General features: G+C 38.7%; 1 protein-coding gene across 2 annotated transcripts in view; it reads left to right on the top strand.

Annotated features, from left to right (window-relative positions):
• MTFR1 (mitochondrial fission regulator 1) overlaps positions 1 to 18,402 on the top strand; it is a 65,216-nt gene that overhangs the window by 11,984 nt on the left and 34,830 nt on the right. The window contains exon 2 of one of the 2 annotated variants that reach the window (XM_036090037.2): positions 16,155 to 16,297. The exons of the other annotated variant lie outside the window; for it this stretch is intronic. Within the exon in view, the coding sequence (XP_035945930.1) occupies positions 16,232 to 16,297 (66 nt within the window). The 5' untranslated portion in view covers positions 16,155 to 16,231. The remainder of the gene's footprint in view (positions 1 to 16,154; positions 16,298 to 18,402) is intronic. 2 annotated transcript variants of the gene reach the window in all.

Genomic DNA, 18,402 nt, shown 5'->3' with positions numbered 1-18,402 from the left:
AGAATTGAATGCCTGTTTCATTCCCCTGATAAGGGAACTTCTCTGGTATAATTTGCTCCAATATACTTTCTGCGCCTCTCTCTTTCCTATTCTAGGATCCCCATTATTCTAATATTGTTTTGCTTAATGGTGTCACTCATCTCTTGAATTCTCCCCTCATGATCCAGTAGTTGTTTATCTCTCTTTTCTGCAGCTTCTTTATTCTTCATCATTTTATCTTCTATATCACCAATTCTTTCTTCTGCTTCATTTATCCTAGCAGTTACAGCCTCCATTTTTTATTGCATCCCGTTAGCATTTTTTATTTTGACTTGATAGGTTTAGTTCTTTTATTTCTCCAGAAAGGGATTCTCTAGTGTTTTCTATGTTTTTTTTTCCTAGTCCAGCTTGTGTTTTTATAATCGTTATTCTAACTCTGGTTCCAACATCATACTTATATCAATACTGATTGGGTGCCTGGCAGTCAGTACTGCCTCTTGTTCTCTTTTTTGAGATTTTTTCCATCTTGTCATTCTGTCCAGCGAAGAGTAGATTAACGAAAAATCTAAATATGAAAATGGCAACAGGGACCCCAGAGAAATATACAGTAAACAAATCAGAAGAGACCTGAAACTGAAAAAAAATAAAAATTGTGTATATATATATATATATACACAAACACACACATATATATACACACATGTATGTATATATATAATCAGGTGAAGAGTGATACACTAGATTTTGTATTTTGGGCTGTTAGAAGAAGCTGCATTCTAAAACTGTAAAGAAAGACATATATATATACAAAAATAAAACTAAGGGGGGCCTGGGTGGCTCAGTTGTTAAGCATCTGCCTTCAGCCCAGGTCATGATCCCACAGTCCTGGGATTGAGCACCGTGTCAGGCTCCTTGCTCCGTGGGGAGTCTGCTTCTCCCTCTCCCTCTGCCTCTCCCCCTGCTTGTGTTCCCTTTCTCACTGTGCCTCTCTCTGTCAAATAAATAAAATATTAAAAAAAAAAGATTTTATTTATTTATTTGACAGAGAGAGACACAGCGAGAGAGGGAACACAAGCAGGGGGAGTGGGAGAGGGAGAAGCAGGCTTCCCACGGAGCAGGGAGCCCGATGCGGGGCTCAATCCTAGGACCCTGGGATCATGACCTGAGCCGAAGGCAGATGCTTAATGACTGAGCCACCCAGGCGCCTCCCTCTAGTGTGTTTTTGTTATTTTATTTTTCTGCCCTGATTGGTTCTTTTTCATATTTTCTATCTCTTTGTTGAAATTCTCACTGTTTCATTCTTCTCGTGAGTTTAGTGAGCATCTTCATCACCATTACTTTGAACCCTTTATCGGGTAGATTACTTATCTCCATTTTGTTTAGTCTTTTTCTGAGGGTTTGTCTTGTTCTTTTGTTTGTAACATATTCCTCTGCCTCCTCACTTTGGCTGACTTTGTGTATGTTTTACATACTAGGTACATCAGTTACATTTCCTGATCTTGAAGAAGTGGTCTTATGTAGAAGGCATCCTTCGGGGTCCAGAAGTGCAGTCTCCCTGGTTACTAGAACCAGTTGCTCCAGGGGCGTCCTCTGTGTGGGCTGTGTGCATCTTTCTGTTGCAGCTGCATCACAGCTGCTGTGAGCACACTGGTTGGGGTGTCTAGTGCCCTCCAGGGCAGGAGTTGCTTTGGCAGGGTGCCGATCTGGGCTGAAATATCTTACTGGGTATTGCAGGGTGAGGGTGGGAGCTACTTTGGGGAGTCCCTGGTTCTGGTTAAAACTGCACACTATGGAGTAGGGCTGGACCTGCTTGGGGGGAGCGGTACTGGTACTGACTGAGACGGTCTGCTTGGCACAGTGGGGAAGGAGCTGCTTTGGAGAAGTGGGTGTGTTGGATGGGGGTAGGTCTGCAGAACTCCTAGGTGGTGCTAGCAGGTTTGATGGAGAATGTCAAAAGTGGTCCCTACTAGTTCCCAGAGAAAGTTCCTATGGATCCCTGCTGCTTGGCACATGCCCTAAAATTATTCAGTAAATGTCTTCCATGTGTGATGAGTAGCCCAGGTGCTTTTCAAACGGTTGTCTCTGTGCTGTGGCTTGGAGTGAGTGAGTTGGTGCTTAGGCCCTTTAAGAGCAGGGTCTGAGTTTCCTGTAGACCTCCATCTCTCCTGGAGTTAAGCCTGGTGATTTTCAAAGCCAGATGTTATGGGACTCATCTTCATGGTGCAGGTTCCTAGGGCAGGGCTGCCTGATATGTGGCTTGAACTCTTCGCTTCTCAGGGATTACCTTTGCACCTGTGCTGTATCTGCTGCCTGTGGGTCACCATGATAGGGGTGTGGTTCCTGACAAGACCACATCTGTGCCATTCCTACCCTTCTCTGTGTTGCTTTTTCTTTCTGTCTTTAGCTGTGGAAGAGCTGTTCTAGTCTTTAGGTTGTTTTCCAAGAGAGTTGCTCTGTATTCCTTGTAGCCAGGGTGTGTCTATGGGAGGAGGTAAGCTCTGGGTCCTCCTACTTTGCCATCTTGATCTTCCTCCTCCTTGGGCAGTTTCATGATGAATATTATTACTGTATCGCTACTCTTTGAAATGTTAACAACTGTCAGCTAGTCAACCATTCTTTTGTATGTTATGTACCATTGATACACATTACACAGTTTAGATAAACATAAAATATCACTGTAATCCCACTATTTAAGGATAAACCACTGATGATGTTTTAATGTAAGTCCTAGGCAAGAGGTTGGCCAACTGTGGCCCAATAGCCTATGCTGGCCTGAGGTCTGTTTTTGTATGTGAGCTAAGAGTGGTTTTTACATTTGAAAGGAGTTGGAAATAAGTTTAAATGGACTATTTTGTGGCTCTTGGTTCACAAGCTCCTTGGGAACTTCCTGGCTGTAATCTGAAACCAGCCACGGTACTTGGAGGGCAGGGAGAGACTGAAGAAACAGGCAAGCCCTCCAGATTTGTAGGTAGTAGGTTTAATGAGCAAGGGAATTTACTAGGCTTGTCTTGAGAAGCCACAAGACAGTAGATCTCCACACCTGCCTGCCAAATCTTGAAAATTTCATATAGGGGCCTCAGCTGGGTTCAGTCATATATAATCCCTAGATGGTCTCAATATCACATCACTATCACAAGGCTTTGTCTTTAGGGCAACTTCTGGGAGGCGGGAAGGCATTTGAAATGCATATTCCTAGGACGGGATAGGATAAGGAGCCTCCTATTGCCAGAGTCCAGCTCACAGGACTTAAAATCCATCTTTTTAATGTCTGCTTAGTCTTCCAAGGTATGCATGAAGTACCCTTGTGATAAACAAGTCTCTTTTGTTAGACGTTTTGGTTTCTTTTCCAGTTTTTTAAACTATTATAATACTTTTTTTTTTAAGATTTTATTTATTTATTTGACAGAGAGAGACACACAGCGAGAGAGGGAACACAAGCAAAGGGAGTGGGAGAGGGAGAAGCAGGCTTCCTGCGGAGCAGGGAGCCCCATGCGGGGCTCGATCCCAGGACGCTGGGATCATGACCTGAGCCAAAGGCAGACGCTTAACCGACTGAGCCACCCAGGTGCCCCTAAACTATTATAATACTTAAGAGGACAGTTTTTCTATTCAGATTTTTGTCAGTGTCAGATTTTTTTCTGTGGGGCAAATTTCTAGAGGTGAAATTGCTAGTTTGTACATAGTGCCAGGATGCCTGTCAGAAATACTGGGCCATGCCTGTACTAATACTGGGTTGTCCCCCCGCTTTTTCTTAAATATAGTTTTTTTTTAAGATTTTATTTATTTATTAGAGCGAGAGAGAGCACAAGCAGGGGGAGTGGCAGGCAGAGGGGGAAGCAGGCTCCCCACTGAGCAAGGAGTCTGATGTGGGGCTCAATCCCAGGATCCTGGGATCATGACCTGAGCTAAAGGCAGACTCTTAACCAACTGAGCCACCCAGGTGCCCCTGACCCCCCCTTTTTAAAAAAGATTTTATTTGACAGAGAAAGAGCAGAAGCAGGGGGAGTGGCAGGCTTCCTGCTGAGCAGAGAGCCCAACGTGGGGCTCGATCTCAGGACCCCGGGATCATGACCTGAGCTGAAGGCAGATGCTTAACTGACTGAGCCACCCAGGTGCCCCATCCCCCCCTTTTTTAAAATTTATTTTTATTTATTTTAGAGCGAAAGCACGTGCGAGGAGGGGTAGATGGGGAGAAAGAGAGAATCTCAAGCGGATTTCTTTCTGAGCATGGAGCTTGGCATGGTGTTCAGTCTCAGGACCCTGAGATCATGACCTGAGCCTAAATTGAGAGGCACTTAACCAACTGAGCCACCCAGGTGCCCTGGGTTGTCCCCTTCTTTATCTTTGCCAAGTTGATAGGGAAAAAGAGATGACAGTTTTATTAACATTTATTTGATTACTAGTGAGATCATTAAACATTTTTTCATGTTTATTGTCCATTTGTATTTCCACATAAAATGCTTGCTTATGTCTTTTTCTGTTTTTCTCTTGGGCTTCTGATCTTTTACTTCTTGATTTACAAGCACTTTATATTCATTAGAGATAATAATCATTTGTTACATACAAGTTGCAGATTGGTTTCTTAATTACTTAAATGCTGCAGAATGGATAATAAAATGAAATATTGATGTCAGCTGGAAGAATACTCAGGGCTCTAGTTTCAGGGACCAGCATGTGTCACTTCTGAAACAATCCCTTAATTTAGGATCCTGCAGTGCTAGCCAATCTGCAACTCATTATTACAAATAAATTGTATAAACATTTGTTACCATTTACCAGATTAGTTTATACAACTGGTTTTAATTTTTCATTAATTTTTACAACTGGTGAGTTAGTGGTGGATTAAAATGTGAACTTAAATAGGAAAGTTAAATTAAGTCTCTATGACTAAAAAAAAGATGCATCGTGATACATTCTTTAATATATACATATATTAATATGTAAAACACTATAAGATTATTTTTTAACCTGCAAGAAATTTGATTAGTGACTTTTTGAAATGCAATTCTTACATGCTAGTAAGTATTGATTTTATATATAATGTGTACTGGCAATGTAGTAGGTGCTTTCCTAGAGAAATGATTTTAGGTGGAACTGGAATCAACTTTTATTTTAGGCGAGATATCTCTTTATCCCAATCTTTTTGGGCTCCGGTAGGGAGTGCTACCTATGGTTAAGTTTTTAAAGTGAATTGGGAAAAATGTCCTGAAATAATAAGCAATGGTTACATAGACATTATTGTTTGGGCCAAAGTTAAATTATTTTTTTAAAAGTTAGTTGACTTAAACTATTATCTATTTGGCCACTATTTCTATGTTTTTGTTTTTTTTGTTTTTTTAAGATTTTATTTTTAAGTAATGACTATACCCACTATGGGGCTGGAACCTACAACCCTGAGATCAAGAGTCACATACTCTACTGACTGATCCAGCCAGGCACCCCTCTGTGCTTTATTTTTTTAAAAACGGAATCCCACACATATAAAAATGGAATCACATACATGTGATTAGGTTGCAACTTTTTTCATGTATCTTACTGTGAAAACTTTTTTTTTTTTTTTTTTAAGATTTCATTTCTGTATTTGAGAGAGAGCACAAGCAGGGAGAGGGGCAGAGAACATTCCCCACCTGGCAGGGCGCCCGACGCGGGACTCCATCCCAGGACCCTGGGATCATGACCTGAACCAAAGGCTCAACCAACTGAGCCACCCAGGCGCCCCAAAACTTTTTGTGTATAACTTTTTGTTTTTATAGCCATAAACTTAGAATGGATATGTTGAATTTGTTTTAACTCTTTTTCTATTGATGGACATTTAGTTTGCTTCTGAATTTTCTCTTTTTACACTAATGCTCAGTAAATACTTTTCAGCTTTTAAAAAATCTTTATTTTATCCCAGGACCTGAGCCGAAGACGCCTAGACTGAGCCACCAAAAAAAAAAATCTTTATTTTACAAAGGTGTAATTTACTACGTTTTGCCACTAAGGAAATTTTTTTATACACATAATATGTAGGGGACGGTAATTATTACACAACTTACCAGAATTACCTTTATAGTGAATTTTCATCACTTTGGTGGGCCCAAGGACAGCACTTTTAGTGATAAATATTATTGAGTTCCAAGTAGTGTGTGTGTTTGTTTCTACTGATGTTCAGGATCACTTAAGATATTTGAACGGTCTTTTCAAAGATTGTTTTAAAATTGATACCACAGTACTTAGTTCATTTGCATGGGAATGCTTAAAATAAAAATACTTCAAGAAGAATATATTTAATATGTCATTCATTGTAGGGTTACATTTCAGAGATACTCACATGAAAATGGTATACTCTTAGTTCAAATGGAAATACAAGACTACCTCTGACCTCTTGTGTATCACTCCGAGAGAGAAGGTGACCTCTAAAAATGTTACAGAAAATGTCCATCAGAAATTTAATTTCATATGTAAAACCCATTTACTTGAAAGAATTTTCATCATGTTCTAATTAGTTTGTGTTATTAGACTTTTTAATATAAGCGTTTTTTTGGTGGTTGTTAAGAGATACGGTATAGGTCATGAGATTTATTCATTTGTGGACTGAAAAAAGTGAGACTTATTATATGTTAGATTTTGTGCTAGGTGCTGGGAATATAGCCCTGTACTTAATTTTGCATGAACATTATAGAATATTAATTCTAAATAATTGCCAATAAATTGTACCAATGGGTCAAATACTATATATCATTTCTTATAATGTAAAGTGGTCTGACTTAAAGTCTCAACCAGACTGAAGTATACCAGTGGTCACTAGATTTGAATTTTAAGGTTTTTTTGGTTTTTTTTTTAAAGTTTTCTGTCTTTTTTTTTTTTTAAGATTTTATTTATTTGACAGAGAGAGACACAGTGAGAGAGGGAACACAAGCAGGGGGAGTGGGAGAGGGAGAAGCAGGCTTCCCGCCGAGCAGGGAGCCCGATGTGGGGCTCGATCCCAGGACCCCGGGATCATGACCTGAGCCGAAGGCAGACGCTTAACGACTGAGCCACCCAGGCGCCCTGAATTTTAAGTTTTAATTTTCAGAAAGTAGGGCAGGGTGTTGACATAGGATTGACAACTTTTCATTGTTCCAAGTAAAGACATTTTTAAAAAATCACGTAACATCCATCTACTGTCCCCATATCCTAAAAGAAAAGTACTTTTACATCAAAATGTAAGACGGATATATTCTCAAAATAAAGGACAGTGACTTTAAATTGAATAGGTTTTTGTTTTTTATTTCATGGTCCTTATTTTTCTTTTGAATCGTTGTTTGGCACTAGAATGTAGATTGTCATTTGGGATACATTGGTAGGTTTATCTAATCTTTTGGTATTCTGAGAACAGGAAACCTTACTCTAATAAATTAGCCAAGTGAATAAGAATATTCTATTAATCCTTTTAGTCGCCCTCCACTCCCACTATAAAATGGTCATTCTCTTCTCTCCTATTGTAAAGATAATTAAATGGCCATTTCCTTGAATAGTTCCCAAAGACCTTACAAAAATAAGCTCCAGGGTACTGTTGTGGCTTTTAAACTTTTTGGCATTTTATTTTATATTTTTATTTTTTATTTTTTTAAAGATTTTATTTACTTGACAGAAAGAGAGAACACAAGCAAGGTGGAGCAGCAGAGGGAGAGAGAGAAGCAGGCTCCCTGCTGAGCAGAGAGCCTGTTGTGGGGCTTGATGTGGGGCTCGATCTCGGTACCCTGGGATCATGACCTGACCCGAAGGCAGACACTTAACTGCCTGAGCCACCCAGGCGCCCCAGTTTTTGGCATTTTAAATTTAATGACAACTTTGTTATTACTGCTAACAGGGTTACTGTGAAACTATTTACTGCTCATAAGCTATTTTTATTAGAACTATCCCAAAAACATATGCTGCATTTGTTGAAAGCAATGTTATTTTCTGTCATCTTTGATTTGATTACTGTAAATGTTAATTGGTCTAACTCTATACACTATTGTATATTTTCATAGTATTTGTGGAGGGAAGAGAAAGTTTGTTTTCAGGGTTTGTCTATTTTCTTTTTTTTTTTTTTTTTTTTTTTTTTTTTAAGATTTTATTTATTTATTCATGAGAGACAGAGAGAGAGAGAGGCAGAGGGAGAAGCAGGCTCCCAAGGATCAGGGAGCCCGATGTGGGACTTGATCCCAGGACCCTGGGATCATGACCTGAGCCGAAGGCAGACGCTTAACCATCTGAGCCACCCAGGTGCCCCGGGTTTGTCTATTTTCATTTAGTCTTTATTTTCTCTTCGGCCCTGTCAACTACCTGTTTCCCCTCCCCAAAATAATTTGCTATTTCTTATAGTCTGCGTCAAAGTAGAGTAGACCACAAGCTTACACCATCATCATAAAATTCTTTTTTATTCTTTTTTTAAAAGATTTTTATTTATTTGACAGAAAGAAAGACAGCCAGAGAGGGAACACAAGCAGGGGGAGTGGGGCAGAGGGAGAAGCAGGCTTCCCGCTGAGCAGGGAGCCCAATGCGGGGCTCGATCCCAGGACCCTGGGATCATGACCTGAGCCGAAGGCAGACGCTTAACGACTGAGCCACCCAGGCGCCCCCACCATCATAAAATTCTTGAAGTTAAATTATATATGTATTCATACAGAACCTAGAAAACAAAATGCAATCTGATTCTTAGCCATCTTTTTTTAAGCCTTTTTTATTTTGAAGTGTAACGCATAAAAAATGTAACAAACATGGATGTATAACTCAATAAGTTATCACAAATCAAACATCCATGTAATCACCACCCACATTAAGAAATAGAAAGTTGTTTGCACTCTAGGAAGCTCCTTTATGCTCTCTTCCAACTATTATTCGCCCCCATCCATAGGTAACCACCATTGTAACTTCTTGCACTATAGCTTTGTTTTGCCTTTTATTCTTTTCTTTCTTTCTTTTTTTTTTATGATTTTATTTTTAAGTAATCTCTACACCCAACATGGGGCTTGAACTTACAACCCCAAGATCAAGAGTCACATCCTTTGACTGACTGAGCCAGCCAGGTGCCCCCCTTCAATTATTTTCTTAATGCCTCTGTGATCTGTAGTGTTGTCCCCTATTTCATTCCTAATACTGGTTATAAGTGTCTTCTCTTTTTCCTCAGTAAATCTCATTAGAGGTCAGTCCTTTTTGTTTCTTTTCAAGGAAACATCTCTTGGCCTGGTTATACTTCTCTGCCTTGATAGTTCTCTGATGCTTTCAAATAGATGATTTTCATATTTTGTCGTTTGACCTCATGGGAGGATAGTTTGTTTGAAATTAGGTAGTTCATTTATAAATAAATTCTTCTCAGATATCTGTTTACAATTGAGATAGTGTTGAAAAGGCACTGGCTTAGGGCTTAGATGCCCTTCATTTAATATTCTAATATTAATTTAGCAACTGTTATATTCCATATACTGTGCTAAGGGCTGGGGTCACTGTGATGAATAAGAGTTTTGCTCTTAAGATTTAGTGCTGTGGAGAAGATAAGCAGTTTAGGTACATTGTTGTAATGTGCAGTTTAGGAGAATATATACAGGAGGCCCTAATCCTGGTTGATCAGGAAAAACCTCTTGGAGGAGGTAATAGCTAAGCTGAAATAAAGGATGCATAGGAGCTAGCTTGATATAGAGGTGCTGTAGAGAGGTAGAATAATGGATAAAAGAAAAGTCCAGAGAACCTGTTTAATTTCTAGAATTGTCTGTATGACTGGATTAAAGACTAGAGTGTGAAAGATACAGAGGTTAGGAAAGTACAGAGACCAGATCATAAAGGCCTTATTTTGGTACTGAGAATGGATAGAAAGGGGAGAGCAAAATTTGTGGGGGGTGATTATGATAGTACAGGCTTAGAATAGCTGTAATGGATTGGAATAGAATAGCAGTGGAAATGGAATCTGATATATTTTGGAGGAAACATAGGCTCAATTATAGAGAATGAAAGAGAAAGAAGGAATAACTGACAATATGGGTGCCATTTTCTGAGGTAGGGAACACATGAGCAGCAGATTTAGGAGGAAAGTTAGGGACTTGGGTTCTGGATTTCTTTGGCTTGAGAGCAGATGGGAGAAACCAGAAGTTGGCATGTGACTGAAGTTGACATGGGACAAGAAAGAGAATTTATGTATGCAGAGTGGAGCTGATATAGTGACACCTGTGAGTTGAGGGGGTATAATCCTGAGCACTTAGTTGTAAGGAGGGACGGGAGAGAATGGGGGACAGAATAGGTGTTGTAGGTAAGTGTATGGCATGTGGAGTGGCAGGATCTTGAGGGAGTTCCTGTCAGATGACTTCTCTGTTATTTGAAGTAGTATGCTTGATCATCTGCTGAGAAATGATGGAGGAAGGGTTGGAGAGATTTGGGTAGCATGGAGAATGCTTGAAAAAGCTTCTTGGAGAATGGAAGAGGGGCAAGAGTAAGAAAATATTTTCCTAGGATGCGAGATAGCAGTGAGGGCCCATTTGAGATCAGAAGTAGAATATTTGTAGCAGCATCAAAATGTGAGGCTTAATTTTTCTACAGCCCAATTCTAGAACATGTAGCCTGCTGGATTAATCAAGTTCTGGCTTGTAGAAGAAATAGAACTGTAGAACAAGGGGTTGAAAATACTGACAAAAGAGTGGTTCCAGTGATTTTTGGCTGCATGGGGTAGAAGAAAGTGAAGGTAAGAAGGGATTGATTAGGTTGATGAAAATTGCAGGCGAGAAGAGACTGAAGGGCTCAATATGGACAAAGTAGGGCAGAGGAGTATGTGAGGGAAAGCTAGAAGGTGAGGTATTTGGGTTTTTTTTTTTAACTTCTAGAATTTGTTTTTAAATGAAAAGCAAACTATATGAAGAAAAGTTCACTTCTACCCTCTCTTGCCAGTTTTAAGAGTTTGATGTGTATCTTTCTGTAAATAAAAAACTTGAGGATTTTTGTTTTTTACAGAAATGAAATCATAATTAACATATTCTTCCTGTATCATGTATATGCTGTCAAGTCATTACATAGACTATCACTTTTTAAAAAATTTGAGAATAGTTGACACACAATGTTACATTAATTTCAGGTATACAACAAAATGATTCAACAACTTTATACATTGTGCTGTGCTCACCACAGGTGTAATTACCATCTGGTCTGTCACTTAATAGGAGCATAATATTTTCTTTTTTTTTTTTTTTTTTTAAGATTTTATTTATTTGACAGAGAGAGACAGCAAGAGAGGGAACACAAGCAGGGGAGTGGGAGAGGGAGAAGAAGGCTTCCCGCTGAGCAGAGAGCCCGACATGGGGCTCCATCCCAGGACCCTGGGATCATGACTTGAGCTGAAGGCAGATGCTTAACGACTGAGCCACCCAGGCACCCCGATGCATAATATTTTCTAATAGGAGTAATTAACAGTTTTATTGACAGACATTTAAAGTTGATCCCAATTTTGTGAGTAGAAAAAGTAGACAATATCTTTATACATGTATTTTTATGTATAATCTTTTATTTCTGTGAGAGAAATTCCTCAAAGTTGCATACCTTGGTCAAAGGCTATGCGTGTTTTTAAAGCTTTTATTTGAAGCAAAACTTACAGTAAGAAAAGTATGTAAAGGTACATCTTGATAAGTTTCTATTGGAAGGTGAAGGGAAGGACTGTAAAGTATCCTCCAAACTGAGAAGGCACTTAGGACTGAAAAACACAGAAGGCAACTCCATACAGTTTACACAGGGTTTTATTCAGGGTAACTTACTGACAGGATCGGTTGGACGACAATCTGGACATCTGTGCAGCTATTCTCTGAAAAATCCAGATCTTAGTCTAGATGTTATAGAATGAGGGTACACGCAGGAGGGTATTATAGTGAGATCAGAAGGCTTACAGGCACTTCATTGACAGCTAACCTTGCGGCGCCATCAGTGCTTCAGGAGAAGGAAATACTTATTTCTAACAGACTCATGGGGGGCCAAAGCAAGCCTCCTTGGCGGGTATTTCTAAGGTATGTATATTAATCTCCAAGGGGCCAGGAACACGTAACTGCAAGACAGGTTATTGAGCAAGTGGACATGAACAAGATGGAGGGCTAAAGATTGAGTCAATATTGTCAACTCTTCTGCAGTTTCATAGAATAAACACACCTAAGTATCTCTCTATGTTAGAGATAAGAGTATTGCCAGCATCCTCAGAAATCCTTCTCAGGCCTCCTACCAGTCAGTACCCCTATCTCCAACAGTAAAACAAAACAAAACTTGGAAAAAAAAAATCCCTAATCTATGGTTAGCTTACTTTTAATTTTACCCATTTTGGATCTTTATGTGAATGGACTTACACAGTACTCTGTTGGATGCATCATTTCTGTGAATCATCTAGCACTGGTAAATATGAAATATGATTTACTAGTGCTAATGGGGCCAAAACACGGAATTCAATTTAGGGAAGGACGTGGAATAGAGAACACGACTTTGCTAGAGTCATAGCTACATGATAGGGAATGACTTAAGTGTCCTTGAGTCAACCCTTATAAGCAGCAGAGGATGGTAGGTAAAGCTATGCTTCCAAAGGAAAGGGTTTTTTGTTTTTTTTTTTTTATTCATTTGAGACAGATAGAGAGAGAGAGAGAGTAGGAGCAGTGGGGAGAGGCAGAGGGAGAGGGAGAAGCAGACTCCCCGCTGAGCAGGGAGCCCGATGTGGGGCTGGATCCCAGGACCCGGAGATCATGACCTGAGTCGAAGGCAGACGCTTAACGACTGAGCCACCCAGGCACCCCAGGAAAGGGTTTTTTTTTTTTTAAATGAGGGATTAATTTGTGTACAGCAAAATTCACTCTGTTTGGCAAACATTTCTTTGATGAGCATAGTCATGACACCACCACCACAACAGTTCCCAAAACTTCCCTTGTGCTCCTTTGTTAATTAACTTTTCCTTCCACCTTAGCCCCTGGTGACCACTGATCTGTTTTTTTTTTTTTTTTGTCCCTTTAGTTTTGCCTTTGAGAAAGAGTTTTTAAAAGAGGTTAGAGAAGTGACTGATTGGAACAGCTTTGATAGAAAGTGTGAGAGAATAAGCAAGCAGGAACCCTTTGAGAAGGCTTTGAGGCAGCATTGTAAAGGGAGAGCCCAGTTTCAGTTCAGGAACGGAGGGGACATTTAACCTTTAAGGAAGGTTTTAGAGAGCACAGTGGAGAAGCTTGGAGGAGAGGTTGGCAGTAGGAGGCTACCACCTGACTATGTGACCTCTTTTCTGTGTTTTTCTGTTTAACAAGGACCATTTCCTTTCTTGAAAGTTCCTTTTTTTTTTTTCTTTGATGATCATTATTTTTCTGCTACCCTTTGGTCTTTTTCCCCAGGGGCTTTTTTTTTTTTTCCTGCTAGTTCCTCAAGTATTTCCTGAAGTTTCTATCCTGGCTTCTTAGTCATTCACTCTTAGATTTCATCTCCTTTATCTAAGCCTGTGCTCTCCAATCTTTAGGTCAGATTGCAAAACATCTCTTCCTGGCAGAAATAATTTTATATTTATATATTATACATTTTTTTAGAGAGAGTGTGAGCATGAGTGGCGGGGGGAGGGCAGAGGGAGAGAGAGAATCCCAAGCAGGTTCCACACCCAGCAAGAACCCCTATGCAGGACTCGATCTCACAACCCTTAGATCATGACCTGAGCCGAAATCAAGAGTCTGACGCCCAACCGACTGAGCCACTCAGGCGCCCTGCTGTCAAAAATAATTTTAAAATATTAAAAAAAAAAGCTGTCCATTTAAAAAATAAGCAAAAGACACTTTGGAGAAGATACCCAAATGCCCCCCCAAACATGTAAAGAACCCACTAGAATGGCTAAAATTTAAAAGGCTGACAACACCTAGTATTGACAGAGATTGTAGAACAACTGGATCTCTTTCATTGACTTGCTTACAAGAGTGTAATTGGTACAAAAGCTTCAGAAAGATGTTAGTTTCTATTAAAGATGTAGCTATATATCTATCTGTACAGATCTTCCTGGGCTGATGATAGAGCTATGTCCCAATAAACTCATTGTAAATTGAAGATACTGTAAGTCTAAAATTCCTTTAATACACTTAATTTACTGAACATCTTAGCCTAGCCTATCTTAAATGTGCTTAGAACACATTAGCCTACACTTGGGCAAAATCATCTAACACAAAGCCTATTTTATAGTAAAGTGTTGAATCTACTATAACGTGTTGAATTCTGTTCTAGAAGTGACAAACAGAATGGCTGTATGGGTACAGAATGGTTGTAAGTATCAGTTGTTTACCCTCGTGATCACGTAGCTGACCGGAAGCTGCAGTCACTGATGCTGCCGAGCATCACGTGCGAGTAGCTACCACATATCAAAAGCCCAGGAAAAGATCAAAATTCAAAATTTGAAGTATGGTTTTTACTGAATGTGTATTTGCTTTCACACCATTGTAAAGTCAAAAAATCATAAGTTGAGCCATTTGTAAGTTGGGAACTGTCTATATCGTGTAATCTAGCAGTTTTACTCCTGGGCATATACTCAAGAGAAATGAGTTATGTGTACATTACTATGCTATGTACAAGAATTATTTTAGCAATTTTATTTGTAATAGATAAAAGATGGAAACAACCTAAATGTTCATGAACAGTAAATTGTGGTATAGTAATACGGTGAACTACTACTACACAGCAATGATAAAGAACTATGATTTACAAACGGTGTGGATTAATTTCAGACATTGTTAAGTGAAAGAAGTCAAACACAAAAGAGTATATACAGTGGGCAAAACTAATAAATGCTTGTAAAAGTTAGAATAGTAGTTCGATAGGGAGACTTTGGGGTTTTGGAAATGTTTTATGTCTTGATTTGGGTGGTGGTTACCCAGGTCTATACATATATAAAATTCATCAAGCTGAACAGGTAAAATTGATATACATTTCTGTGTAAGTTACATCACAGTTTTAAAAAAAGTGATAGGTTTTCAAATCCTACGTAAAACCATCCATTTTCCCCCCGACTAGTTTTTTTGTCCCATCATTTCCAGCTTTGACATTATTTTTGGACTTTTGCTGTTTTTCTTCCCGTTAACTCTCAGAGTATACATTCTTACAAGCAATAATAGATGTTGGTAACACTATAGTATATCTGTCTGTCTCACCGAAGTTCTAGTCATGACCATTTCACAGTTATCAATAAATTATATATTCCTGCCAGTGCTTGGAATTGTTACATACTTTGATCTGTCATTAGGACTTGGCTCTTTTCAGTTCATGTTTCACCCAGTGTCTGATGTATTTGTGGCACCCTTTATCTCCCCGTCCCCCAGTTGTACATGAAGTTCTTAAAGTGTAGACTATCATAGAGTTTCTGGTCCTTAATGGGATGAACTTGCATCAGAATGTGAATCAAATATATTACTAAGTATACTGTTTTTGTTTAGCAGTTTTGTTTGTTTTTAATCAAGACTGCCTTGATGAGGAAGCAGCACATTGGCAGTTTTGTTCAAACTCCTTGTTTCATTGGAGACCAACACTTCCAGTAAACTGGGTTATGCTGTATGATGAGTTAATAGTTTAATTCTATCAGATGTGTAGTATGTTGATGGGGAAGGAGGTTAGAGGCAGGGGTTATAGTGCCAATACTGTGGAAGAACTTTTGTCTTTTTTGATCTTCTAGCATCTAAATTGCTGTACCATATTTCTGGGATTCCTTTATGATTTTTGGCGGGAGGCAGAATCTGCTTGTAACTATAGGCAGGTGGATTCGGCCAAGCAAATGCCACCAGTATGGACAGCAACTTAGGAGCCGGTGAGGCAGAGAAGTGGGAACTGGCAGACTCTTGGGTCAGGGGTGGCGTAGCAGTTGCCGTGGTGTCTTCCCAGGACCAGTTCTGCCCCAGTCCTGAATGTCTTTCCTTAGCCTATACATCAGGTTCTTTTAAGATTGTTACCTAGATATCTTTTCATAAAAACATTCTCTACTTAAATTAGCCACAGTGGGTTTTTATTGCTTCCAACTAAAACCCTGGCTGGAAAAAAATAGTTAAAAAAATACTGTTAGTTTATTCAAAACTGATCACAGGCAAAATTGTTTTCTCTTAAGTACCCACAAAGTTTTAAAATGTTTTAGACTAGACTTTGTGAGACATGTTGCAGACAGTAAAGATTCTAAATAACAATTATTTCATTTTAGTATTTGCATTTTAAAATTTTAGTGTGCTTATTGGACCATGTGCTGCTATGTATGCCTGAAGTACTTGAAATGCAAATTTGGAGACACTTTGGCATCTAAATGCTTGGCTGGATTAAGCGCCTAATTAGGATGGTTTTTCAACAGGTTGGAGTAAGCATGCAATCGGTGAGTGCTCCAAATTAATTTTTTAAGTCCAGACATGTATGTTTTAAGAATTTTTTCTGAGAAAGTGAAATGAATCTATACATGACCAACATTTTAAATTCAATATGTTTATTTAAGTCACAGAAGTGAATCTTTACCTAGCATCCTAAGTATGGGAGTAACATTTTGGGTTACATTGAAAATGTACCAGTATTCATGTGACTGTTAAAAGCAATGCATTTGTTAGTAGTGAGGAAAGAGAAATATATATAGAAATCATTGGATAAAATATGTTTGAATAACACTTGACAACTCTGAATGTTGTAGAACTTATTGAATGCTGTTATAACGTGGTTTATCACACAACTTTTTAAGGTAAAAGGTAAGTCATGTTTTCTGAAAATACAACAACTATGGATATAAAGAAAAAATTGGTATAATATTCTATGCCAAAGATGTTCTGATCTTGCCATTATTTGAAGTATTTTCTACTGATAACATAATTTTCTTAAAGATCCAGCGTTAAGTTATTAAGAGCAGTAGTTGTGTCAGGCATGTTTTGTGGAATATTTGTTTTTCATTTTCATATTCAATATTTTGCATTAGTAATGTGGAATTCAATTTTATTAAAGATACAGCAGGTTACATAATTTGAATATGGGTGTATATGTATATATACATGTATTTTTTTTTGAATATGGGTATACTTTTTAATGTACTACTTTTACTCTTGTTTTTATTTTGTGTCTTTTCATGTCTTGTTAAGAGAAAGTCAAACTTTGAATCTCCCAACCCCCCAGAGTTACATCTATTTTCCTTGGAGATAAAAAGCAAAGAACCAAATAAAATTACCTTTTTTAATAGCTGCATAATTTTGAGATTATTAGCTTGAGGATAAGCAATAGGAAAATGGTTTCTGAAGTTAATAGTATTTTCATCTTTTTCAATTACATTTTCCTATGTTTTGAACTTCACTTAGTGCAGCTTATACCACCTTTCTCATTTGTTATTTACCATCATTTGGCTACAGAGAGTAGATTACCATTTTAGTGCTGACAGTAAAATAATTTCTGTTGCTTCCAGAAAAATGGGAAGCTTTTATTTATAATTCCCAAAATGTCAAGCTTTACAATTTATGATTCTTACTTCTTTCCAATTTTAGTAAGAAATATAGTTTAAGAGAGGGGTGCCTGGCTGGCTCAGTCAGAAGAGCATGCAACTCTTGATCTCAGGGTCATGAGTTTGAGACCCAGGTTGGGCATAGAGATTACTTTAAAAAAACATAATAATTGAAAAAGGGGCGCATGGGTGGCTCAGTCGTTAAGCGTCTGCCTTCGGCTCAGGTCATGATCCCAGGGTCCTGGGATTGAGCCCCGCATCGGGCTCCCTGGGTGGGAAGCCTGTTTCTCCCTCTCCCACTCCCCCTGCTTGTGTTCCCTTACTGTCTCTCTCTCTGTCAAATAAATAAATAAAATCTTTTAAAAAAAAAGTATAATTTATTGAAAAGATTGTAGATCCTGGATTCAAACAACTCTGGGTCTGAAATTGGTCTCTGCCAGTTACTTTCTTCATCCACAAATTTTAGATAAGAAGAACTACTGCAGAGTTAGCCTGTGGATTAAATGGCTGTGAAACACCTAGTACAGTGGCTTGTATGTAGTGTAGCTACATTCAATAATGGTTAATTTTCTATGGTTTTGCTCTGTCATTCCCACCCCATCCCCGCCCCAAGTCAGGCGAATGTGGCTAATACTGATTGAGACTGAAGTGCAGAAGTTTGTTTCAGGAACAGATAACACACTTTATTTAGCTTGTTCATTTAAGTAGCTTTGTTCATTTTGAGTGGTAAAATGCATGCCTTTTATCAAAAAATGGACCAGGTAACGGAGCATTAACTTACTCCCTATATTGTAATCACAGTTAAGGCCCTTCCTATTAGTAGCAACTGAAAAAGATTGTTTTTTTTGTTTTTTTTTATGTAACATAATCATCAACTTTTTTTTTTTTCCCTTTTCAAAGATTTTATTTATTTGACAGAGAGCACAAGCAGGGGGAGAAGCAGGCAGAGGGAGAGGGAGAAGCAGGCTCCCTGCTGAGCAGGGAGCCCGATGCAGGGCTCTATCCCA

This window comes from Halichoerus grypus, chromosome 5, assembly GCF_964656455.1.
Source record: "Halichoerus grypus chromosome 5, mHalGry1.hap1.1, whole genome shotgun sequence".
In the NCBI taxonomy this organism is placed as follows: domain Eukaryota; kingdom Metazoa; phylum Chordata; class Mammalia; order Carnivora; family Phocidae; genus Halichoerus; species Halichoerus grypus.
The sequence above is the reverse complement of the archived record's forward strand: the minus strand, read 5'-3'. Positions and strand labels throughout refer to the sequence as shown.